At 43.4% G+C, this 25,859-nt stretch overlaps 1 protein-coding gene and 1 pseudogene across 2 annotated transcripts in view; both read left to right on the top strand.

The window, feature by feature from the left end:
- The first annotated feature begins 886 nt into the window (after positions 1-886).
- Positions 887-977, top strand: LOC122695832 (annotated as a pseudogene).
- A 5,536-nt stretch (positions 978-6,513) lies between these two features.
- The window catches only part of SRRM4 (serine/arginine repetitive matrix 4), a 169,896-nt gene continuing 150,550 nt past the window's right edge, over positions 6,514-25,859 (top strand). The window contains exon 1 of one of the 2 annotated variants that reach the window (XM_043901804.1): positions 6,514-7,023. In XM_043901804.1, coding sequence (XP_043757739.1) covers positions 6,893-7,023 — 131 coding nt within the window. In that variant the 5' untranslated portion in view covers positions 6,514-6,892. The remainder of the gene's footprint in view (positions 7,024-25,859) is intronic. The other variant, XM_043901803.1, reaches the window with a different exon arrangement.

Below are 25,859 nucleotides of genomic sequence, written 5' to 3' on the forward strand. Positions count from 1 at the left end.
GGTCAGTTGCCTTTGTCTTCTGCTTCTGAGCATTCCAGGAGAGAATCCTGTACTCCTTTCAAGAGAAAAGAAGTAACAGACGAGACAAAGCGAGGCACATTCAGAAGTTGCATTCTGTCTTTAAAAGCAGAAGGTACTGAAGGTGGAAATTATATTTTAAGACAAAAAGTATTTCATGAGTTTCTACTGGTATCTCTAGCTCAAGTAAGGGCTGCAGGGTTTTCTCATAAATCATAAATATCACATTTGTATCTCCTTTCTGATATGCCAAAAATCCAAGTTTAGTGACACCAACATAATTACTCATTTTCTCTATCTCACTATATACATGTTTTAGAACAAGCATACTTACACTACCACCTATAATATGATTACTACTGAAATCAGTTTCAGATTTTGTTTTAACATCTCACTTGGGTGTATATTCAAACTACTGTGTTTTAAAGTCCACTGAAATAAAGTCACACTGAAGTTTATTTACTTTTATGCTTAATTTTTAGGGATTACTTTTTAATATAACTTTATTTTTTAATTATGTAAAATATTTGACTAAAGTCAAAACTTCCATAAGTATACTCAGACATAAGAATAAATGATGGATTAGAACACCACCATTTTTTGCAACCTCTAATAAATTAATAAATTAGGCAAAGATCTTCAGTGTCAGCGAGCATCACAAGAAAAAATCGTACATTATTAACCTTCTGGTGGAATTTCTTTTGAACTTAAATCTTATTAAACTTCTAGATCTAACCATCACCTAATAGAAAATAGAGGGTGCAGAGAAACATGTAATCTATGCTGCAGGTATGCAATCAGGAAAAAAAAGATTATGGGAAATTCTACTAGACAAACAACCAGGTTTCTTATAAAAAAACAAAGATGTGCTCGCTTTGGCAGCATATACTAAAATTGGAATGATACAGAGAAGATTAGTGTGGCCCCTGTGCAAGGATGATGAAGTGTTCCATATTCCTCCTCTAGTTAAAAATAAAATAAAATTTAAAATACAGAAGAAAAAGAAAAGGAATTACATGTATGTATATGTGTGTCTGTGTGGTGGGGGAACTTACAGAGAAAAGCATGCTTAAGGAATAGCATCAATCAACCACAATGAATGAGCCTTATTTGAAACCCAATTCAAACAAACCAATAAACAAACAAACAAACAAAAAAAACACTTAAAAGGCAGTTGGGGAAAAGTAGACATTGACTGGATATTTGATGATATTAAGGGATTATTGTTAATTTCATCTAGTGTGGTAATGATATGGCCATTATGCTTAAAAAAAGGCAGTTCTTATCTTTTGAGATACATACTGCAATATTTACAACTGGCTAGAATAATACAATGTCTTGGATATACTTCAAAATAATTTAGGAGTGTGGAAAGAGGGCCAGAGTAGGATTAAAAAAAAACAACTATGTGTTGATAATTGTTGAACTTAGAAATGGGTATACAGGAGCTCTTTATGCTAGTCTCTTTATTTTTTAATATGTTTGAAATTTCTATAGTAAAAAGTTGGTAAAAAGTGACTCACCTCTTTACCTAATAAATGTCCTTAAAGCAGACATTTTAGAAATGAAAAACTCGTGTCACATGTCAATAATGAAAGATAACTATGAAAATAAATTCAGTGAAAACAGAGCAGTATTATCAAATGCTAATTGCCCATGCTTCTGAATCTGAAGTCATTTTTTCACTGTTGAAATTAAGTCCTAAGAGATGTGTTAAAGACATTTTCAGAAAATCAGAATATGGAGATTTACTTCTGGAGGTAACCTAATGGCTAGGAAGACAAGTGATAAAAGGAATACTTTCTCACCATATATAACCAAGTGCTCTGATGTTATTTAGTATTCCATCTGCCTGGGTATCACCTACAACCTTCTGAGGGGTGGTGCCACCAGGGTTCCAAGGAATCCCACTTTGATAAATAATGATACAATGTCATTGGCTTTTAAAACTGGGCAGAATAATGGCAATTCTCTCATTTCATTGCATTGAGTGTATTCCTGCATCATTAACTTCCATTTTTTTCCTTCCATTCTTCCATCACTGTGTTCTCTGGTCTTCAGCCTCTTCTTTGTGTGTACCAATATGTGGTTTTTCCACACACTGAACTCTCTTTCCATTCTGAAAGTCAGTTTCCAAATCTGCAAAATTCAGACATGATAGTTCCTTTCTTATAGAGCTGTTGACAAGGATTAAATGAGAAGCTTCTTTTTAATTGAGGTATATAGTTGATTTATAGTATGTTAGTTCTAGTGTACAGCAGAGTGATTCAGATGTTTATATTCTCTTTTTCATTCTCTTTCATTTGGTTATTACAAGGTATTGAATATAGTTCCCTGGGCTATACAGTAGGACCTTGTTATTTATCTATTTTATATATAGTAGCTTGTATTTGCTATATCCCAAACTCCTAATGTATCCCTCCTCCTCTTTCCCCTTTGGTAACATAAATTTGTTTTTTATGTCTGTCAGTCTGTTTCTGTTTTGTAAATGAGTTCATTTATATCATATTTTAGATTCTACATATGAGTGATATAGTATACTTGTCTTTCTCTTTCTGATTTACTTTCACTTAGTGTGATAATATCTCAGTCCATCCATGTTGCTGCAAATGGCATTATTTCATCCTTTTTATGGCTGAGTAGTATTCCATTGTGTGTGTGTGTGTGTGTGTATACATAATGGATATATATATATACCACATCTTCTTTATCCATTCATCTGTCAATGAACATTTAGATTGTTGTAAATAGTGCTGCTCTGAACTTGGGATGCATGTAACTTTTCAAATTAGAGTCTTTTCCTGATCTATGCCCAGGAATAAGATTGCTAGATCATATACCAACTCTACTTTTAATTTTTTGAGGACCCTCCATGATGTTTTCCATAATGGCAGTATCAATTTAGATTCCTACCAAGAATGTGGAAGGATTCCCTTTTCTCCACACCCTCTCTAGCATTTATTGTTTGTAGACTTTTTGATGATGATCATTTCCCTATTGGTTCAGTGGTAAAGAGCCCACCTGCCAATGCTGGAGACATAGGTTCAATCCCTGGGTCAGGAAGATCCTCTGGAGAAGGAAATGGTAATCCACCCCAGTATTCTTGCCTGGGAAATCCCATGAACAGAAGGAACCTGGTGGGCTACTCTGTGGGGGTCGCAAAAGAGTCACATATGACTTAGCGACTAAACAACAACAATAATTCTGATTGGTGTGAAGTGATACCTCATTGTAGTTTTGATTTGCATTTGTCTAATAGTGAAGTTGAGCATCCTTTTTATGTGTCTGTAGGCCATCTGGATGTCTTTTTTGGAGAAACGTCTAAATCTCTACCCTAAATGAGATAACGTTTTTGAAAGGTTTAGCACAAATGGTGACTAGAACATAAAACGTAGTAACACTTATGCAATAGATGCAGTTATTATTATCTAAGACAGTCTATTGTCTCTTGGGGAACTATACAGTCAGGGGAGGAGGATTCCTGGTTTATTCTGTTAGTCCAGGAACGTTCGGAGCAGTGTATTTCCATAGTCTAGAAGAGAAATGGATAAAAAACAATGAGTGCTGTGTTCAAATTAGACATAAAATAGAGCTTTCAAGGAGTGAGGATTAGTAAGCCCAGAGTAGTAAAATCATTTTTTTCTCCCCAAAAGTCTATATGAAGAAATACAGTATCTTGTAATTTGAATAGTTTAGCATGATCTTTTTTAAGGGCACAGAGACAGATGAATTGGGCTCATTATCATGTTTCCCATTATCTAAGTAATTATTTGAATCATTCACTGTTCACTGGACTTTTGGAAACAGGTATAGACTGTCAGGTACCCTGATGTCCCTTGATGATGGTGGGTAATGATTAACCGTATTATACTCAGAAAATTTATAGACAGAGAAAGTAAGGGATTTACCCCAATAACACAGTAGTGTCAGTTAGGTAGAGTTTGAACTGCTTTAGGAGCATAGCTATTTCTCTGACCTAATGATGCTGCCTTTTTGGATCATCAGAGAGAAGGATGCATAGGAATCTCTGTAGTTCTTGCTCTAGAGTGCCTGAGTTTGCAAATCCTAGAATCATTTCTCCCTGATCTCCCATTTTTCTAATGAAAGAGCAATACCATTCAGGTAAAGAAGCACTCTCTAGAAATGGCTAGCAAATTGATTTTAACTGGAGTCCCACCTCTAACCAATTAGTGGTGGGATTTGAATCCAGGAAGTCTGGCTGTGAGGCTCAAGAATTTATCATCCAGCACTCCCAGCTTAAAAGACTCAACACCATGTGCTTCTCAGTATGTGACTCCTTTGGTAGCTGACAGTTTTCACACTGTGTCACCATAGGGTACCTGGTATCCTAAGATTCTCCCAGCCCCCAAGCCAAACCAGAGTCTGTATTCTGTTGTTTTTCAGTCACTAAGTCGTGTCCAACTCTTTGCGACCCCACGAATTGCAGCACGCCAGGCTTCCCTGTCCTTCACTATCTTCCAGAGTTTGCTCAAACTCATGTTCATTGAGTCAACGATGCCACTGTATTTTTTACAGACTCCCTTTGCTCATATCAAATTACCTGGGGCAAGTCACTTGACCATCCTATATCTCAGCTTCATCACCTTTAAAATGCAATAATAACTGCTTCCCCTCCCACATTACCTGGCTGCTATTTGTGTTTAAAAGAGACAATATTGTACAAATTGGAACTTTATCAACATTCTAAAGAATTAGAACAAGAACAGGCTGGGAAATGTTGAGTTTTCTTGTGGGGGTTAGGATCTCGTCTACCTCTCCCCTGCAAGTGACTCAATTCAGAGCCCCAATGTCATGACTAAGGATGGTCTCAAATATCTCAGACCACTTAAGGAGCCAGTTCTCAACAGCATTTCAAATGACATCAACTTCAGAGTGGGAAATAGTGCCTGAGAGTGATCAGTGAGTGGGGAATCTGAGGCAGGAGGGAGAGAAGGGAACATATCTGAGCCTAGCCTCCCCTTTCCTTCACCTCCAAGCTCGCTAGCCCCTACCTCCACCTGCTGGCTGGGCAACCCAGTTTAAGGCAGCAAATGCATCTCTAGTTGTTGACCAGCAGGGGTCACTGCAGAGTGAGCAGTGCTCTCAGGCACTGTCACAAGCAGGCTGGCAAATATCCAAATCCAAATGTAGATACATTTCTGGAAGGATGCTCGGTTACTTCAGAGTTCGCACTGCCTTCCCCCTACCCTTTCTCTCATATTCTCCTCCTATTTACTTTTAAAGAATTTAGAAGTTCACAATGGTGCCCTGGTCCCTTGGGTCCCCATGGCTATCACCATCAGCAAGAAGCACAAGTTTATTCCCGCCACGTCCAAGACGCACTGCCAGGAGCTGGGAGGCCTTTAAGACTTGGCAAAGCCTCCTTCCAAAGAATGTGAGGTCTGGGGAGTGGGAGTAACAACTCTGCTGAGATAAAAGGACTCCAGGGGAGAGATGGGCTAAGGGGGTCCGGAATGTCTTTCTTATTGAAAACCCTGGGGGCGAAGGACAGAAATTCTGCCCAGATCTTCTGCCTCTAGGTCTTATTGTGATTCTAAACTTCCACTTTCTGGGATTAGGGTTGGACTGGGAGGGGTAGAAGATGGAGAGAGAGACAGAAAAGTAACTATCCCCCTATAATCCTCCGATTTTCCCCTCAGATCCCTCCCCCAAGACCTTTCTTCTCCAAATGGGACTTCTCTCCTGAGACATGCAGTATTAAGAAAAAGTGGCTGCAGCAGAGCTCCCCGGGACTGCATGGGATGGGGCGGGGTGGGGCACTCTTTCCTTTGGATGAGTTCGGCAGCGGGACGTTGGGCTGGCTGGCTGTGAGGCACAAAGAGACATCCCTTAGAGCCACAGGCACAGATGTAACGCTGCACTCCTCTGCGGGCGGGGCCAGCTCGGCAGATGGCGAGAGGCCGAACTGGTGAGGGATTGTCCATCAAGTGGCACTTTCTGGGTGGTGAGGATCTCGCTTGGCACCCAGGCTCAAAGAGGAATTCAGAAGACTCCACCCCTACCCCCTTGCTGCTGTAGACAGTCCCTCTCAGAAGTGAGGCGGGGTGCGGGAGGGGCGGGTTGACTTGGGTGGGTTGATTTAAGTTTTTTCTACCTCCCTCAATAGAGGATCTTCTACAGGACTTGCGAAGGGGTTGGGTAGGGAGGTGGCCCGACCCAGAGGGCACCCAAGAAAGGGTTGGGGGGAAGTCCGCAACGGAGGGGGAGACGAGGGAGCCGGAAAGCAAGATCTCACGCCTGGTTCAGTTCGGGTGCCGGCATTGCTTTTCTCAGGGGTCAGCGCTGCAACTCCGTAGCCGCGGGGCCCCGGTGACAGGCGCACGCCCCGCCCTTTCTCCTCCCTAGACCTGCGGGCTTTTGTTATGCAGATGGCGGCAGGAGGCTGAGAAGGAGGCGGAGGGAGTGGGTGGGGAGGAGGAGAGGCGGAGAGGGGGGAGGAAAGTGCAGCTCGCGCGACCAGCCTCCTCTTCCAACGTCACATTGTGAGAGAGACAAAACCCGGGCGCGCCGGAGCTCACACGCGCACGCACACACAGACGACCCCGGCGCCTCTTCTCTCCAGCGCTGCCGAGAAAGCCAGTCCTCCCTTCCTTTCCTGGGGCGCGGAGGCTCCGCCAGTCAGAGCGCAGCCCAGAGCCGACCCAGAAAGCGAAGAGAACCGGCGGACAAGCCTTCTTTCTCCTCTGCTGGCCCGGGCTGAGGCGCCCCATCCCCCGCCCTGAACCCCTGTCTTTCGTACCCCACCCTTCTCGGTTTCACACGGACAGGGACCGAGCCCGGTGTGCCCCCTTTTGGAATCCACGTTTCAGCACTTCGGACAGCGCCCGGGAACCCCGGGCCCTTTGGGTTGGCTATGGCGAGCGTTCAGCAAGGAGAGAAGCAGCTTTTTGAGAAGTTCTGGCGAGGAACCTTTAAAGCTGTGGCCACCCCGCGTCCAGAGAGCATCATTGTCGCCAGTATCACGGCCCGCAAGCCGCTGCCAAGGTAATGACCTCCTGCTTAAGAGGGGAGACCCTGGCAGTCCCCCTTTCCTGGCCTGTGCCCCAAGCCCTGAGGGGTGGATGCAGGCAGCTGGGCCAGGGCGCCTGTCTTTCCCATCACTACTCTGTGTCTCCCGCTGGAACATGGGAACTAATTGCTTGTGTGAGGTGGAAGCTGTTGAGAAGGGACAGAGTCTTTAGGAGGAGCAACGCTCAACCGGCTGACCTGGCAGCCGCTGTTTGAGAGGTTTTGCTGTCTCTGGGTAGATAGTGGTAGTGGGAGATGACTTGACTGAGAAACTTTTCTTGGTATCACAGAGCTCTGAGGACTGGGGGTGAACAAATGATGGAATTGAGGCAGACGGGGATGCTGTACAAGAAAAGATGAAGATTGAACTAGCTCAAGCCTTGTTCAGAGACAGCAGCACATTTCTATACTCAGCTCAGAAACTAGGGAGCTCTGAATGTTTTGACAAAAGCCCATATGCTGTTCCCTCAAATACACCCTAAACAGCACCCTCCTCTTTGCCTTTCTGGCTATTGCTGCTGTTGAATTATCTAGTCTCCAGCATCCAAAACCAGGACTCTGGGCTCAAGAGTCAGGGAGGAGCTCCCAAGATCATGAAGATGATCTCAGAAGAGTTTAATCTGTTTTTTCAAAAAGAATCTGATTGCTTTGAACTCAGGCAAAAGAGCCAGTCCTTATGTGGTGGTAGAGTAGTGTGATGGAGGGAGGATGAGGGAAGAAATGAAAGAAGAGCAGAAAGAGGGTGAAGAAGATGTGGGGTGAAACAGAGGAGGTTGGGTGCAATGGAAGCATTCCAGGACAGAGAAAACCCAATTCTTTTCATAAATCATTCAGTTTAGAGGAGTTTGGGAATGAAAGGAAGAAGGCTGTGCCCTCTGTCAGGAAAAATCAAGGCTATATGAAAACTCATCTTTTGCTGGTGTTGGATGAGTGGTTGGGTGGGAGAAAAAGAAAGAAGTGGTCCAGGGAAGACCACTTAGAGGATTTATTAATCCTGGCAGGCTTCATTAGGGAGTAGATTGAAAACGTGTCTGGGAAAGGGCTTCAGACAGAATGTCTGGTCTGCCATAGTTGCATCTGAACTTTCCAGCGGGTGTACAGTGGAGGACCGATGGGGAGTCATATCTTAAGAATCAAACTCAGACTGGAGAACTTTTCATAGTCTGATAGGGACCTGGCTCATACAGGTCTTTAGAAAAATGGGTGTCCCATGTTGGGGAAGGGTGGACTAGAAACACGACAGGCCAGCAGGATGTAGCAGGCTGTAAGTGGTGGCAGCAGAAGCGAGTGTTTGTGTTTGGAATGAGGGGATACCCTCTGACACAGGCTGGAGAAGAGGAACAATAACACCAAGTACCACCAAAAGCTGATGTTACTCTGCTTAGAAGGAGGTGCTTTGTAGAGAGCTTTGACGTCAGTGGTTTTATCTTCCTGGGTTTCTGCCATCCATTCCACCTTTGGAGTGCACCTACTGTTGGCAAATCAGTGCTGCGTTGGCCACAGAATATGCCCTTGTAGAAGGGACTAAAGGAAATTTCACTGGAAACTAGAAGTGTGGCAGTTGGTCCAGAGTCTTCCACATATTTCAAGGGTGCGGGAAGAGGACAGAAGATTCCTGGTGGTATTTTAATTCAGATAAGCATACCTTATGTCCACCTTGCTTGGTACCTTCACCTTTTGTCTGTCAGTCTGTTACTATAATGCCTTTTTTTCCTAGTCATACTCTCAATCATATTAATTGCTCACAAGGTTTCCCAACCGTCATGCTTTCTGAGGCTTTGTGCAAATCCTAATTTAATTCATATGAAACTCTTACAATAGCCAACCCTCCCCACCCAGATATCATTTCATTCCTGGTGTCTTTTAATGTCCCTAGTCTCCTACCCCCAGAAAACCCATTCCCGAGGTGAAAGTCTGAGCATTTAGCCCCTGAATTATATCATGCTGAAAGGATCATCTTATTACTTCTGTAACAGGCGTGGCCTTTCTATAGAATAGATTCCAGTTTTGTAGCTGTTACTCCTGGTTTGGGGTAGAGAGTGAGCAGGGAACATTTGTATTCAAGTCTTCAAGAAGGCTGGGTTGGAGTTGTCTCTACAAAACCTGAAACATCCCCATTTTCACCCACACCATCCACATCCAGTGATGGTCAGTTTCTATCTCCTTTGTAATGTTCTGTACTTACTTAACGGTAAAAGAATCATGTTTCTAAAGCAGAGTCCTTAGGAAAGAAAGGAACAGAGGCATAGGCATAGCATCATCTGGGCCCAGCAGCTTCCTCCACAGGCAGTCTGGGGACTTTGTCTCATCAGAAATGTTGTCTGCCTTCATGAATGAGGCCCAGCTCACAGTCAGCAGATCTGCCAAAAGAGCTGGGGAGAGGGGAGGATGAACCACCAGTCAGTCCTGTTTGTTATACACTTAATAGTTGTTTATGGATGAGGGCTACCCCCTGAATGAACTTCCCCAGGATATTTTAAGTCTGTTTCTGAAGATAATTTAGTACCAGGATAGAAGCTTACATTCAATTCGTTGATTTCATAGCAATATGCATCCATCATACAACCTTTCTCCAAGCAAAGCATCCCCTGGTCCCCCTCCCTCTCCCCTTCTGTGAGGCATACTTGATGAGGCAATATCTTTATAATGTATCAAGTTGCAAGCAGATGTCTGACTCAAATGTCAGAATAGCGTAGCAGAGTGGGAGGCAGTATATCACAGTGGTTAAGAGCTCAGAACTGAGCTTCAGAGGTACCTGGATTCCCTGCTTCTGCCATTTAGCCAAGTGCCTTAGGCAAGTGGCTCTACCTAGTTGAGCCTATTTTGTCAGCTTGAAAATAGAAATAACAATAGTAGCCATCTCAAGCAGTGAGTTAGGAGAATTGAGTCAGGTGAAGCACTTCCTACAGTGTGAGGGTCATAGTGATTGTTTAATACACATTGATTGTGTTTTTCCTGTCTATCCATTTCTCCCACTAATAATGCTGACCATAAAAATTGTGAGTTTTAAACTCCTAACAGGTAACTGCATTGAGATGGAGTGGGTAGGATGAGAGCAGTCCAATATTTTCCTCCCTAAGTTCCTGAATTTCCTTCCCTGGGGGAATGTTGGGCTTCCCAGGTGGTGCTAGTGGTAAAGAATCAGCCTGCCAATGCAGGAGATATAAGAGCTGCAGGTGCGACCCCTGGGTCAACCCACTCCAGTGCTCTTTCCTAGAGAATCCCATGGACAGAGAAGCCTGGGGGGCTACAGTCCATGGTGTCTCAAAGAGTCAGACACGACTGAAGCGACTTAGCACTCGGGGGAAGGTTAGCTGCTTTCTGATCCAACACTTTCAGTTGAGGGTGGTTGGAGGGCTGGTGAAGAAATGTCTGAATTCAGAATTGATTGGTACAATATCCTTATGGATTATCCTTTCAAGATTGTATAGGGATGACCAAGCACTGGCAGTCTAGCCAAGGTTCTAACTCCTTAAAAACCGTAGTTTTAATCCCCTAGTCCATCAAATCTAGAGTGACTATATAATTTGTAGTTCATATCAAAGGTAAAAAGGGTCATCTGTGAGTGGTTATTCCCAGGATGGAAGTTCTAACGGGGGCTATCCCAGGCAAGCCTCACCACCTACCAGGTGGAAGAAAGCCAGCATGAACCAACAAGGTACTTGGGGTGTATGAGACTGCCTCTTCCGACCCTACCAAAGAAGTATAGTAATTTTCCTGGCACTCGTTAATTCTCTTTTTAAATTCCTTAGCCCAGAAAAGTTTGTATCCAAGAAGTTTAGTCTCAAAGTGGGAAATCTAGTGTTGCAGGCCAACTCAAACTGTAATAATAATCATATCAATGAAGAGTAGTTGAAGACAATAAATATGTAACTCTTTTCTGTAGTTAGCATATCAATTGTTCATAGATACAGGAGTATTTGCAAACGGCTAGAGAGGTGACCTCCCCTTAAATAAAGTAAGCATTCCCTTTCCTATTTTTTTGGCAAGCTATTAATTTTCTTCAAAAATCCTTCCCATGCAGAATAGTCCAGAAGCAGATTTCAGCCCAGTTCCTGTCTAAAGGATCATAAATTCCAAACTATCAGAGATTTTACTGCATAAAGGGAAAGATGGCCAAATTGTTAGGCAGGGAAAATGCCTTTGAATCATTTAATTCAAGACTCCTCTTCATGCCAAGAGATCAGTTAGCACATTTGTGCTGACTCTGTCTTTGGGAGCAGAGTAAGGGGCTGATGGGAGGCGATTTCCTGTGGTTAAGAGCCAATAGACAAAGGTCAGGGAAAATGCTTGTCCAGCGATGAATGAATGTTTTCTCTGCAAAGGGAATGTTACTGTTTGGGTCAAACCTTTCTCCTTCTGAAAGGTGAAATTTGGTGAATGGTGTACAGGGTCAGTGAGGGGATCACTTCTGACACTGCCGTATTCACTTGGCAACCGTGCTGTCTTAGAGACCCGGGCTGCGATAAGTGTTCAATGAAACTTACATGCATTAATTGAATGAGTACACATGGCCCAAGCCCAGCATCAGATTAGCTCTCTCCCAGCCCCAACCCCATTCTGACAGGTTGAGGACACTGGTAAGTGCAACCTGGGAGACAGACAGACAGACACACACACACACACACGCACACACACACTGCAAATAGATTTGACTCTGGCAACCCCCTCCAGTATTCTTGCCTGGAGAATCCCCATGGACAGAGGAGCCTGGTGGGCTACAGTCCAGGGGGTTGCAAAGAGTCAGACATGACAGGGATTAAGCACAGCACAGCACAGTGTCAGAATGAAGCTCTAAATATAGAGATCTGTGTGGTTGTGTGAGTGGCCGTGTAGGCCTGTCCATGGATGGGAGGTTGAACTTAATCCCACCTGGAAGTACTTTCCAAACCTGTATGAGTCCCTGTATAACTCCAGGCCACCATAGAGGGGGGGACATCTCTTCTGTCCTATAAATGAGAATGAAAGTCTGGGTTAGGTGCCTTCTGCTCCATGGGCACCTTGGTCATCCTGCAGGGGCACTACACATTTTTAAAACTATCCTTTCTTTCAGAGTGGCTCAATTTACCTTCCTGTGAGGAGGAAGAGTTTGCAGGGGCTTGGCAAAACCAGAGTTCAATACTTACTTATTACTAAGACTTTCTCTGAGGTGTGAGAGACTATTTCTGGGGTGGAAGATGTAGGGCAATGAGGGGCCTGGGCTCTGAAGTCAGATGGACCTAGTCTGACATCCTGCAAGGCTACTTCCTAGCTTTGGAATCTGCTAGTCATTCTACCTCTCCATGCCTCAGTTTCCCCATCGATAAAATACTCATCTCACGGGGTTGTGGTGAGATCATTCTCACTACAGTTGCCTAAAAGAGCCAGTGGAGATTTGTACAGAGCTGTTTTAAAAATCCAACATGCCCCCAAGGCAAACTAATTAAAAGAATTGTTTCCTTTTACTGTGTGCAGACACTCACTGGCTCTAGAGGCTTTTGGCAAGCACCCTGACCTTCTCAAACTCAGTTTCCTCATCCTTACAATGGGGCTAATAATAGCAGCCACCTCCAAGAGCTGTTGGGAGGACTGAATGAACCAATTTATGGAAAGCTGCTGTTTGGCACGCAGTGAGGGCTCCATCAATGTTAGCTCTTACAATTAATAATAAATGATCGTTCTTATTATTACTACGAGCCAGGCCCATCAGGGAGAAAAAGATGAATGAAATGCAGTCTTTTCATTTGAGGGCCTTGGAATTTAGCAGCAATGGGAGACATAAGCATGAGCGTGTGTGAGTGAGGCAGTCTTAGCACTATAATGTAGATAGGAATAAAGAAAGGGGAATGTGGAAAGTCAGAGAAAGAGATCCTCAGTGAAGCTTGGAACCCTTGCTTATCATCATACAGTAATCATTAGTTATCTCAGCTGTGAAATGGGAATGATTCTTTTATTTCATCAGTATTACCTACAAATGCAAGGAATGATCAGAATGAATAAGGCCTTTATCCCTTGTAGAGTATCAAGAAAGAGCTTTTCTTTTCCCAGAACCTTTTTATGGGGCTAAACTCTAAGGTGGGGGGAGTGGGGGGCATTATTTGTGGGGATCTTAGTCAGTGCTAATGAAGGGGGCCTGTAGGAAGGAACTGCCCTTAAAATCTCCCAATTCCCCTGTCAGCAGCTCAAGGATACAGTCTCGAGCTTGGACCATTAGGTTTCTTGTCCTTCATGGTCCAGTTCTGGCTAAAACGAAATCCAGTCTGCATTCCTCAAGCAGCCACCGACGGTGGGGAGATCAGAGTGAGCCCGTACATGTCAAAGAGAAAATAAACCAATGGGGAATGAATGCACAAAGTGGAAGAAGCTGCATGTGACTAAAAACCAAAGCCATACTTTTGTTCATTCATTCAGCAGATTTCTTGAACTCCTTCTCAGTATAGCAGTGAATAGCATGAAGCCCCCTGCTCTCATGGAGGAGAAAAATAATAAAGAAAGAAAGAAATAATATAAGGTCAAGTGGTAGTAAGTGCTTAAAAGAAGAATAAAGCAGAGCAAAGGGCTAAAGGGTGAGGGAGGGGATGGCATTATTGGATGGGAGTGGGCCAGGGACCTGGAGAAGGGAAAGAGTCAGCCATGAGGATTACTGGGGGAAAGTGTTTGTGGGAACAGAACATACAAAGGCCCTGAGGTGGAGCAGTTTGATATATTTGACGAATAACAAGGAAGTTGATGTGGGCAGAGCAGATTAAGTGTGAAGGAGACTGACAGATGACTCCCTAGACATAGGCAGGAAACAGATCAAGCCTTGTAAGACATTTAAGGACTTACCAGGTCCTCAACACCTAGGCTAGGAGGATGGAGGGGGGTCCCAGGGGCAGTCAGGGACCCAGGTCTGATCTGCTTCTCTTGGCTCCTCTCTCCCGACTCTAATGCAGCCAGGGATGACTTTGAACAGCAGAGTCAGCTTAGCTGGGCCCCTCCATGCATTATAGACAAGCATGAAATTTACAATCTCTCTGATTGTGATCAATCAGATTAGGAAATTGAAAAAGACACTGTTTAGACTTCCAAATAGCAGTGGCAAATCTTGTTCCCATAGTGGTGAGGGTTTGGTGTATCTCTCATATCCATGCGTGCAAATCTAGGCTATTTCTCTCACCTTGCAGCCCCCCAGTCTCCCTTCACTGCACACCCTTGAAGCTACAGCCTATGTGTGCTCTTTCTCTCTCTCTCTCTCTCTCTCTCTCTCTCTCTCTCTCAGTCTCTTTCCCTTCCTCCATCTCCATTGGAGATTTTGCTGAGGGAGCTCCCATATGCCACCAGCCTGTACATAGAGCTCTGTGAAATAAAACACAGAATTAAGATGTCATAGAGACAAAGCCAAACCAAATACAGGAACAATGCCGAACCCTAAAACAGTCATTAAGTAATTCACGTCTACATGTGTCTGTTCAAAACAAATATTAAGATCCTCTGGACGCAAATGTCTCTCATCAGGAGAATCCCCTAATTGCCGGATTCCCTGGGCTTACATCCTGTTGACAGGTTCGCTGAGCAGAAACACCAACGGATCACTGTACTCTAGCTTCATTAAAAGTTAAGCTTAGGCAAGTGAGCTGGAATTTTACAAGACAGTTACCACTCCTACGGGAAGAGAGGTGCCATCTGGGCCTGACATATGTGTATTCATGATATGTGTGTGCATTCTCTCATGGTGGGAATGTGTGTGCCAAGCTCCTTATGTTATTATGTGCCTAGCCCTGTGCTAAGCATGTTTCATCTGTCATCTGATTCCATCCTCACAGTAACTTAAAGAGAGAGGTATTTTTAAAACCCATTTTTACAGATGAGGAAACTGAGGCTTAGAGAGTAGATGTGACTTGCTCGTGGGTACGTGTATGGTAAGAGTCATAATTGGGATAAAAGCCCAGGGCTCTCAACGGATACATTTATACTTAAGTGCCCTAGGTGGCTAAGTGGTAAAGAATCTGCCTGCCAATGCAGGAGGCACAAGAGACTTCAATTTGATACCTGGTTCAGGAAGATCCCCTGGAGTAGGAAACTGTAACCCACTCCAGTATTCTTGCCTGGAAAATTCCATGGACAGAGGAGCCTGGTGAGCTACAGTCCATGGGGTTGGGAAGAGTTGGACATGACTGACCACACACACACACACACACACTTTGCAGAAGAGGAAAACTGAGACCAGAGAGGTGAAGTGTGTCTTGTCCAAGGTCACATAGTTTATAAGTATGAAACCAGGATCTTAACTCAGGTCTGCCCAATGGCACTATGTTCTTCTCTGCCTGCAGCACATCCTGTCACTGTAGTTCAGATAAGGTCATGGGTGTTTTTGTTTTGTTTTAATCATCTCATTTTATGTCCAATCAGCTTAGGTAGTTGCCATTGTTGTTCTCCCATCTCACACCACTGTCAGTAACTCTGTCTTCCTCTATCCTTACCCTCCTTACCCATCTTCATATCAAGCTAGAGGAACCTCTATGAAAAGTAACTCAAACTTCCTACCCTCATCTAAAGCCCTCCATTACTGTCCCTTGGTTGGTAGAACTTTAGGCCCTTGGTAACTCCCAGCCATGGTACCACTCCTGCCCACCTCCCCCAAGATCATTTTAAAATGTTCCATCTGCATTATTAATAATAGCTAGGACATGGAAACAACCTGGATGTCCATCAACAGATGAATGAATAAATAAGCTGTGAGATATATATAGATATAGATATATATAATGGTATATTACTCAGTCATAAAAAGGAATGTGTTTGAGTCAGTTCTAATGAGGTGGATGAACCTAGAGACTATTATGCAGAGTGAAGTAAGCCAGAAAGAGAAAACAAATATCATATATTAACGCATATATATGGAATCTAGAAAGATGTTACTGATGAACCTATTTGCAGGGCAGCAGTGGAGACACAGACGTAGAGAACAGACTTGTGGACACAGCAGGGGAAGGAGAGGGTGGGACGAATTGAGAGCATAGCATGCAAACATGTACATTACCGTGTGTAAAATGAATAGCCAGTGGGAATTTGCCGTATGACACAGGGAGCTCAACCCAGTGCTCTGTGACAATCTAGAGGGGTAGGATGGGATAGGAGGTGGGAGGGAGGTTCTAGAGGGAGGGGACATACGTATACCATGGCTGATTCTTGCTGATGTATGGCAGAAGCGAACACAATATTGTAAAGCAATTATCCTCCAATTAAAAATAAATAAATAAAATACTGTTTTTCACTCCATCTGGTCCAGCTGCATCCCATTCCCTTTAGTTCCTCAAATTTCCCATGCCTTTCCTGCCACAGGACCTTTGCACATGATACCAAGAAAGCACTCTCTCCCCTGGTGCCTAATTTACACCTACTCACTCTACTTTCAGATCTCAGCTCAAATGTCATCTCCTTAGAGAATCCTCTGACAATTCTCTAGACTAGATCACACCCAACATTAACTTTCTTATCAATGTAGTACCTCTCTTGAGTCTAAACAAATTTGTAATTTTATGCTGATTTATGGGATCATTTGGAGAAGGAAATGGCAACACACTCCAGTATTCTTGCCTGGAGAATCCCGTGGACAGAGGAGCCCAGTTGGCTGCTGTCCGTAGGGTCGCACAGCGTCGGACACGACTGAAGCGACTTAGCATGCATGCATGCATGGGATCATTGGTTGAAGTGTACCTCTTCTAACAGACTGAAGAGGATGGGGACTGTGTCAACTTGTTCATTGGTTTATCTCTTTCACTCGATACATACCAGTGGGTCAAACAAATGTTAATTAATTGCATGAATTGTAACTCTTTTTCCCAAGCAAATCATTTTCACACCTAATAGTGTGAACCATATAGAATTTCCAGTATTCAAAAACAGCAGTGTTTCCTTTGATTCTTAGAAGAGCCCTTTGAATTACTGAGGGTAGAGGCCATGTCTGTCTCATTCTTTGCTCTATCAGCATCTAGAACAGTGGCCCATGTTTGGGGGATCTTTAAATGTTTGTTGAGTGAATAGTGGAGGGTATGCAAATATAAGAGCATGGTACAGGTAAGGAAACTCAGAGACATACACATGTACATCATCAGAATTTTAGAGCTAAAGGATTTTAGAGATCATCCAGTCTCCTCATTTTTCATGTGGAGGATGAAGGGATATGTTTTATAGTATTTATAATTATTGGAACAACTGTACAGGTATAATTTATAAATATACTTATATGAGGGTTTCATTCTCAAAAATTTCTTACTGAGAGAGATAAGAGATCAAAAGATCTCTGGGGTCCGCTCATGTAATTCTTCATTTTGCAGATGGGGAAACCGAGACCCACAAAAGGGGAAGGATTTGCCCGAGGCCTTTACATAGTCTGAATCAGCCTGGGTGAGCTCTGGGTTCAGTGACGTGCTACTTGAGAGCATTATGTCACAGTTTGTGTGTTAGCTTCCCTGCTGTGATCAGGCCATCAGACACCACTCTCTTTCCCCTGCCTCTCGCTGTGAGATGTGGCATCCTGCCCCATGAAGTCCTCTTATGGCATATGCTGCCCGAAGCCTGGTCTGGGGATCCTGAAGAGACGTCCATCTGTACTCAACCTGTGTCTCACAGAGCAGGTGAACAGCTCTGGCTGTTCCCGGGATCATATTTCAGAGCTTTCAGCCAGTAAGGAGGCTTTTCTTTGGCCAGCCTCCCTTTCAAGGCCAGATGGCAGGTGGTACTGGGGCCCAGCCGACTCCCATAGAGGGTAGGTAGGCTCAGGGCAACTCTTTAAATGTGGACAGTTGTTTCTATCAGGAAGCCACCACAACAATAGCACATCCTAGTGATCAGCTCTTGGTAAGTCAGTGTCAGTTCACTGTGGCGTTTAGTCTGCAGTCAAGTTGGAAGGGCCATAGGGAACATTTGAGGAACTTGAGTGCAGCCTCTTTATTTTATAAGTGGGGAGACAGGGGCACAGAGAGTGTGCAGGACAATTTGTGGAACATCAGAATGTTAATGCCAGAGGTACAGGTGACATATGGGTCACCCGACACCTAGTTCTAAGATGCCACACTGCTCAGAGTTCTTTGAAGAAGGCAGAAAAATTAATTTATTCCCATTTTACAAATGGGGCAATTGAGGCTCAGAGACATGAAATGACTTGCCTTAAAGTAACATCATGAAATAATGACACATTATTATTGTGGTGGCAGTGGTAGTGGTGGTTTAACTATTACTGCTGGTCTTATTTGAGTCTCACAACAGTTAAGAGACTGTTTTATGTCCATTTTGCAGAAGAAGAAACTGAGGCTCAAGGCCTTGTAAAGACCCAGAATAAATGCCAGGTCTCTTGATTCCAAGTTCAGTGTCCCCATCCTACTGCAGAAAAAAAAAGTGTAATCCAAGAAACTTGTGCCCTGAGCATGGATCCACTAGGCAAGGGGAGGACAGGTACGGCCACCTCTGGTCACTGACCAGGCTGCATTACCAGTGTCACCCCCTTGAAGCCCCTTTCTTTCTCTATACTGAGTGTACCAGCCTCAGGCCCTTTTCAGCTGCCCCAGTGTATGCCTTTTCCTGAGTGGAGACATTCCCTTAGAGTGACATCCCTTTTAATGGCCAAGGAGGGAAGGAGAGTTTGGAGTAGGTCCCCAAAAGTGCAAGGGGGAGCTCAGAGCTCAGGAGCCTTAGGAGGAAACTTACCTCATCATTGCAGGGGCCCAACAGAGGGAAATCAGTCTCCAAACCTCAGTGGATGAAGCATAAGTCTAGAAACTTTCCTTCTTCCACAGGAAAGGTTATGTATAACCCCTCCCCCAAGAAAAGACATGTCGCCGCTATGAGAGACTATAGTGCCACCACTATAAAAGACACTTAAGAGTCTTTTCATCCCACACTAACTTCATTTTATGGAAGGAATCCAACCCAGAGTAGTTAAGTAACTTGCCTACAGCCACACAAGCAATTAGTGCCATAGACAGTGGGTTCATCACAGAGCATTAGTGGGTTCTAGGGAAGAGGAAAAGAACCAATATGATTGCCATCCACTGCCTGTACCCATCCCCATCCCAAAACACTGGCTGGACCTACAGTGTCTATGGCCTACACCCTGGACCTACAGTGTCTATGGTTCTTTAGTAAATCAACTCTCAGACTAACCCCAGTGGTGGTCTGAATGCAGGAACTGCAGACTGTGGTCTAAGTGCTCCTAGATGTTTTGATGTTTTCCAGTTTGTGGCTTGGGCGAGATGCCATCAAAGCCACCTGATGTTTGCTATCCCCTCTCTGGTCCACAAGTCCCTGTTTCCTTCCCTCTCCTTGGAAAGTCGTCCTGCTCAGCATGCTCCTCCACCCATCCTGCTCATCCAGCCCTAAGGAAGGCATCAACTCCCATTCCATTTGCCAAGAAAACGCTGCTGTGACACATGTCAAGGGAGAAGTGTTACACAGTTGGATGAGTTCTGGCTCTGTAGTTAATAAGCTTCAGTTTGAATTCTATCCCACCATCTATTAGCTGTGTGATTTTGAGCAAGTCACGTCACTCCTCTGAGTCTCAGTGCCCTCGTCTGTGTCATGGTGACGGAAATCTCTAACTTGAATAATTGTTGGTTCCTGGTTTGACTATTTGGAATGGTTGCCCTAGGACATTAAGGCTTATGTTCAACAGAGAATAATTTTGGTAGAGGAAAAGTACCAAAAGTCAATGTGATTATTCTCCTAAATCTCAGAGCTCATGGGTTCCTATTATACAGATGGAGAAAGTAAGACTCAGAAAGGAAAAGGTACTTGCCTGTCCAGAGTCAAATAGTGAATCAGAACTCAGGTCCCCTCACTCCCAAGATTCACTCCTCTGCCTCACTGAGCTCATGAATGTCAGTGTTTCAACTCTTCATCTATCAAAGTTTTAACTCCTAACCATAGTTTCTGAGTACTTACTATGAAAAATGCTTTATCTGCAGTATATCACTTAATCCACTGAACTCTAAGGCAGTTGGATATTATGACAATTTCCATTTTGTAGATGGGAAAATTAAGGATCAGAAGGTAAGTAACTTGTCTAAGCTCACATAGCTAAATGATGTCAGAAGTGCCATTTGAATCCTGTGCTGGTAACTCTTACTAGCTCTGGCTGGAAATACCTGCTCTGCCAATCTCCTGGTATAGGAAGGAAAGGTCAAAAAAATTAGGGGCACCATATGGAAACAAGGAAGTTCTTGACAAGCTGTTTACATTGTTCCATCCCAGTGCCACAGTGATGCACGAGAGAGAATATAACTCAAGATGTATGTCCACTAGTACTGCCAAATTTTATTTTGGGGTGAGCAAACTCACTGAAGGAGTTTGATGCTACATTAATGAAGCAGCTTTCCTGGAAGCAAGTTTCCCTAAGGAAGAAAGGGAGATAAACATAGAGAATAAGTTTTTCTTGAATGAGAAATTTGCGGCTTACAATTGTAATAACTACCCCAAGCTGACCTGTTTAGGTGCTTCCATTATGCAATCATGGTCATTCTTCACAGGCACAATACTTCATGCTTGCTGTGAACTTGACTGACACACCTACCTATCCATCCATTAACTCATCATCTATTCCTCTGTCCATTTATTTATCCATCCACGACCTAGTCATCCATCCATCCATCCATCTACCCTGCATTCAACCATTGATCAAGGAACCATTAGTTTATTTATTCATAATTTCATCCACCCATTTATGTATTCTCCAGCTATTTGTTCCTTCATCCTTTCTCTAACTATTTTCTTCTCCAACCCATCCATTCATTCAGTCAACCAACTAACCAATATTTATTGAGCACCTACTTTGTGCCTTCTTCACCATTTCCCTGTATTTATGGTAAAGTAAGTTTTAGTAATTTCATTTAACAGATGATAAGAAATAGCAGCTTAAATAATTTATTTTTCAATACCTTACAGGCATAAATCCTGGTTGAACTTGTTCTCCCAGTCCTAGTTCTCTTTTAAGACACCTGAAACATCGTGGTCCCAAGGAATTTAGACAACTTAGATTTGTTTGTTTTTCTCTGAGGCCTTTTGCTATTGAGATTTAAATGATTGTACTTATTCATTTTTATCAGAAACAAAGAATCACAATTGCTATGATCCTTTTTTAAAACTTGTACAAAGGGATTTCACATCTGAAATCCCTTCTGATTATCCATTCATACCTTCACCCAGGACTGAGTTTCTACTATATGTAAAGCATAGTAATAGATAAAGATGACTCTCAAGTTGCTTACATTCTAGTAGAAGAGACATGTCTATAAATAACTAGCAATTAGCAGGGCAGAAGTTAAGTTTGTCAAAAAGAGAGTTGAAGGACTTCCGTGATGGTCTAGTGGTTAAGAATCCCCCTGCTAATGCAAGGAACACGGGTTCAATCCCCGGTCCAGGAAGATTCCACATGCCACAGAGCAACAAAGCCTGAGCACCACAACTACGGAGCCGGTGAGCCCTAGAGTCCACGCACAACTGAAGAAAGCCTGCACACAGCAACAAAGACCCCGGGCAGCCATAAACAAATAAATGTTTAAAAAAAAAAAAAGAGAGTTGAAGTCTGAACAGGTAAAGTGGCTGGCCAAAGGTTAACAAGTTAGTAGTAATGCCATGCAATTTTGGGTATTTCCTATTGATAAGCTAGGGCTTCCCTGGTGGCTCAGTGGTAAAGAATCTGCCTGCCAATGCAGGATATGCAGATCTCCTGGAGAAGGGAATGGCAACCCATTCCAGCATTCTTTCTGGGAAATCCTGAGGACAGAGGAGCCTGACAGGCTCCATGGGGTTGCAAAACTTAGTGACTAAACAACAACAATTGATAAACTAAGTTCTGTGCTGAGCCACTTGTAGGTATCACTTCACTGTATTCATTCCCCAGTCCTATGCAGTAGATACACACCACTGTCCCCATTTTGCAGATGGAAGTAAGGCTCAAAGGCTTTAAGCAACTTTGCCAAAGTTACCACCTTATAAGGGTCAGAGTTAGGATTATAACCCCTATACATGTTGCCACAGTCTTCTCTCTTACCCAACACTTTCTTCCCCAGAGCCAAGATATGGGGAATGTCACTGGTGAGGGCTAGCTGTTCTCCTGCTTTTAAGTTTCTAGATGATCACTTCAGTGGAAGCTTACCCAAGACAGCTCAAGCACAGGGAGAAGGGACTGCCCAGCAGTGAGGCTGACCTCATGGGGCTGGGTGAAGGGATGCCTGGGGGTAGTGATGGTCCTTTTTCACACTGGGCAATTACTCAGAAGGAGAGTCAGGCAATGGAAAGTGCCTTTCATGCCAGAAGTGCTCTTCCCTACAAGAGGATTACTGAACCATCCATGAAGAGGGATAACCTTTCAAGACAAGGAGACAAGAGATATTGGTAGTTAACCATGTTTTCTTGCCCAGAACTAAACCCAAAGATGGCAATTCAGAGGACCACAAGCTGAATCATTGGTATTGAGGAAGGGCAGAGGAGAATAGATACATGTTAAGCACAAGGTTAAGCGTGATAGATCCTTGGTAAGCCCATTTCCTTGTAATAAACTTGCAGGGTGATTAAAAACAGCCTTATAGTGTGAGAACACAGGTCCAGAGAGGCTATTTTGCTTGCCCAAGGTTGCCCAGCTTGACCATCAATTCACACACATACCACGGAGACACTCATCGTTTCTGCCCATGTGGCACCTTTTTGATCTTGCAGCTCTCTCCCTCTTCCTCCTCCCCTTCCCTCTTTACTTCTCTCCTCACCTCTCCTCTCCCCAGCAGAGACTATCTCTTTCTGCTCTGGAGAAATCTTTTTTCTTTTGTGTTTCTCCAGGACTTTCTCCTAAGTCCGTAAATCCCCTTCCTTAAAAGCTTTGACTTTTCTAAAAAGCAAAAGCTAAAAACACTCTCATATTCTTCCTTTTTTCAACCCTGACATATGCCTTCCCTGAGGCAAGGAGGGTAGAACCCATGATTTGCTTAAAGGTAAAAAAGAAAAGGGGAAAATGAGGGGAGGGAAAAACACATAGATCAGTATCTCAAAATAGTATCCCATTTTCATGCAATATTTTCTTTAAGCCCCTTAAGCTTTTGAGATGGGTGCTATTAAATCACCTCCAGTTAACAGATGGGGAAGCCCAGGTTCAGAAAGATGATGTGATTTCTCCAAGGTAACACAGGGAGGAAGTCGATTCAAGATTCAAACACAAGCTTGTAAGGGCCCAGTAGTCAAGATTTTAACCACTATGTTCTACTACCTGTGAGAAAAATAATATCAAAATTGTCCAAAGGTGAGAATTGACTTGCCCAAGATCATACAACAAGTCAGCCAGTTTTGCTGATCAGAGGCCTATCAGTCAATACATACATATAATGAGCACCACCAGCAGGCATCTGGGCCTATGCCCATGCAGTTCAGTCTCTAAGGAAGTTACACTCAACACCCAAGAATAAAGTTGAGAGGAAAGAGCTGTTCATTAGAGTCAGCCAAACTACAGACCTATACAACTGAGTGAGTAAGGGCAGGAATGGCAAAGCTCCAGAGAGAGGGTCAAGAGCTTCATCAGTTAGTAGTGTTTGCCTGAATCACTGTGTTGAGATGGGTATGTGAGGCTACATCTGAGATGAATAACAAAGAGTGCTTTGATCCATTAGTGATGTTTGTCATTGGTGCAAGAAAGGAAAGTGGCACTATGCATGTATATATTTATCTTTCCCAGGAAGGGAATGCTACAGCTTTGGGAAGGATCAGATCAACTATTGATACTAACCACTGAACACTTAGGTGCCATGCTTTTTCCATTCATTCTTTCAATTAATGTTCATCATAAAACACCCTTCCCCCTATTATACAGATAAGAAAGCAGGACCTCACAAAGGGAAAGTCACTTGCCCAAGGCTAGAGAAGCTAGACAGTGACTAACCAGCTCTGATAGCTACTGTTAAATACATAAACCATTGGGTTGATTAATAGAAATGTCAATAGAAGAGCTATCCTGGAACCGGTTAATTAGTGTGTGAATGTATATATTTGGCCAGAGGGCTTTGTCTTGTTTATCAGCCACTAGCACAGGACCCAGGACAAAACTGATACCCAATCCATATTTACTTAGAACTATGAATAGGCATTGTATTATATACCCCAGGAGGGGTGGTTTAAAGAGTAAAGAGATTTTGCTGCACTTGTAATGGGAAAGTATCTAGTTCAGTGCTTGGCACAAGCTAGGACTACAGTAAATATCTGTTGAATCAACAAGTGCTAGAGGAGTTGGCTACTGGGTGGGACTCAGAAAACAAGACAGTTTTGGTGAAGACAGGATACAAGGGCCAGCCTGCCCACTGCTGAACCTCAAGATGCCATGTTAAGTGGACACATGTCATGATCTCCTTAGGCAAGTCAGGGAGTTGAAGGAGGAGAAGGGGTGTTAATAACCCAGGGAGTTATTTCTGGCTTTGTGTTCTGCCAGCAGGATGTTAGGAGGCTGCAGGAGCCAGATCTGCTGCTGGGGGCTCTGGAATTCAGAGCCAGAGCGATGGATGCCAGCTTCATCTTGCCTGGAGCAACTGAGTGCTTTGCGGAGCAGGGAGGCAGCAGGGAGGGTTGGCCTCAGGAAGCCCAATCTTCTCCCACCACATCTTTTCCCAGCTGTGTCCAGCCTCTGTTAAGTTTGGGGTTATTTATCAGCAGAATTGTCACATTCTTAAAAGAGTTTCAAATTATGAAAGCTCTGTGATATGGGTAGAATTATTTTTTTTCCATTTCACAGAAGGAAAAAAACCAAGACTTGATAGAGTTCTTTGGAATAATAACGTGTGAGTCAGACATTCTACTAGGAATTTCATATATACTAACTCATTAAAGTTTCACAGTGCCCTATGAGATGGGGAATGTTCTTATCTCTATTTTGCAGAAGAGGAAACTGAGGTTCAGTAAGGTCAAAATGTCATCAAATGCAGTCCTATCTGATTTCAGAGCCCATGTGTTTAACCTCCATGCTATACAGGCTCTTTGTCAATCAGTTAACTAGTTTAGTAATTAATAATTTACTTTTATATAGTGTTTTACATTTTTCAAATATTTTATGTATATTTGTGACTTTGAGCCATGCTCTAGTGCTTTAATACTACAAGGTGGGTGGAGCAGGTATCCTTTTTCTTCACATCTTTTGACACATCAAAAATGGTTCCAGGAGTTAGGAAGGTACTTTCTGCTCTGCTCTGACTCTCCTTTGTACAGTGTGTATGATGTGTGATACTTTGAACTGTACAGCCAAGTAGCTCCAGCACTTGTACCATTTTACTTGTATGTTTCACTTCCCCAGGTCATCTCGAAACTGAGGGGAATAATTTTCTTCCAATAAAGTTACTGTGAGCATTGGAGATGATAAGTTAGAAAAGAGCCTAACATGTCAGACACATCAAAGAAGCACCTAGATGCACACCTCTGCATCTACCATTTTATAGGAATGAGCAAATACTTCTCTTGTGGGTTCTCTTTAAGGATTGTTGCTAAGTTGTGTCCAACTCTTTGCAACCCTATGGACTGTAACATGCCAGGCTCCTCTGTTCACTGTCTTTCAGAGTTTGCTCAAATTCATGTCCATTGAGTTGGTAATGCTATCTAACCATCTCATTCTCTGCTGCCCCCTTCTCCTTTTGCCTTCAATCTTTCCCAGCATCAAGGTCTTTTCCAATGAGTCAGCTCTTCACATCTGGTGACCAAAGTGTTGGAGCTTCAGCTTTATCAACAGTCCTTCCAATGAGTATTCAGGGCTGATTTCCTTTAGGCTTGACTGGTTAGTGTGGACATCTGTAACAAGATGTAATTAGTTACAGTTAGTCATCTATAACTAAGGA

This window comes from Cervus elaphus, chromosome 5 (genome assembly GCF_910594005.1).
Source record: "Cervus elaphus chromosome 5, mCerEla1.1, whole genome shotgun sequence".
In the NCBI taxonomy this organism is placed as follows: domain Eukaryota; kingdom Metazoa; phylum Chordata; class Mammalia; order Artiodactyla; family Cervidae; genus Cervus; species Cervus elaphus.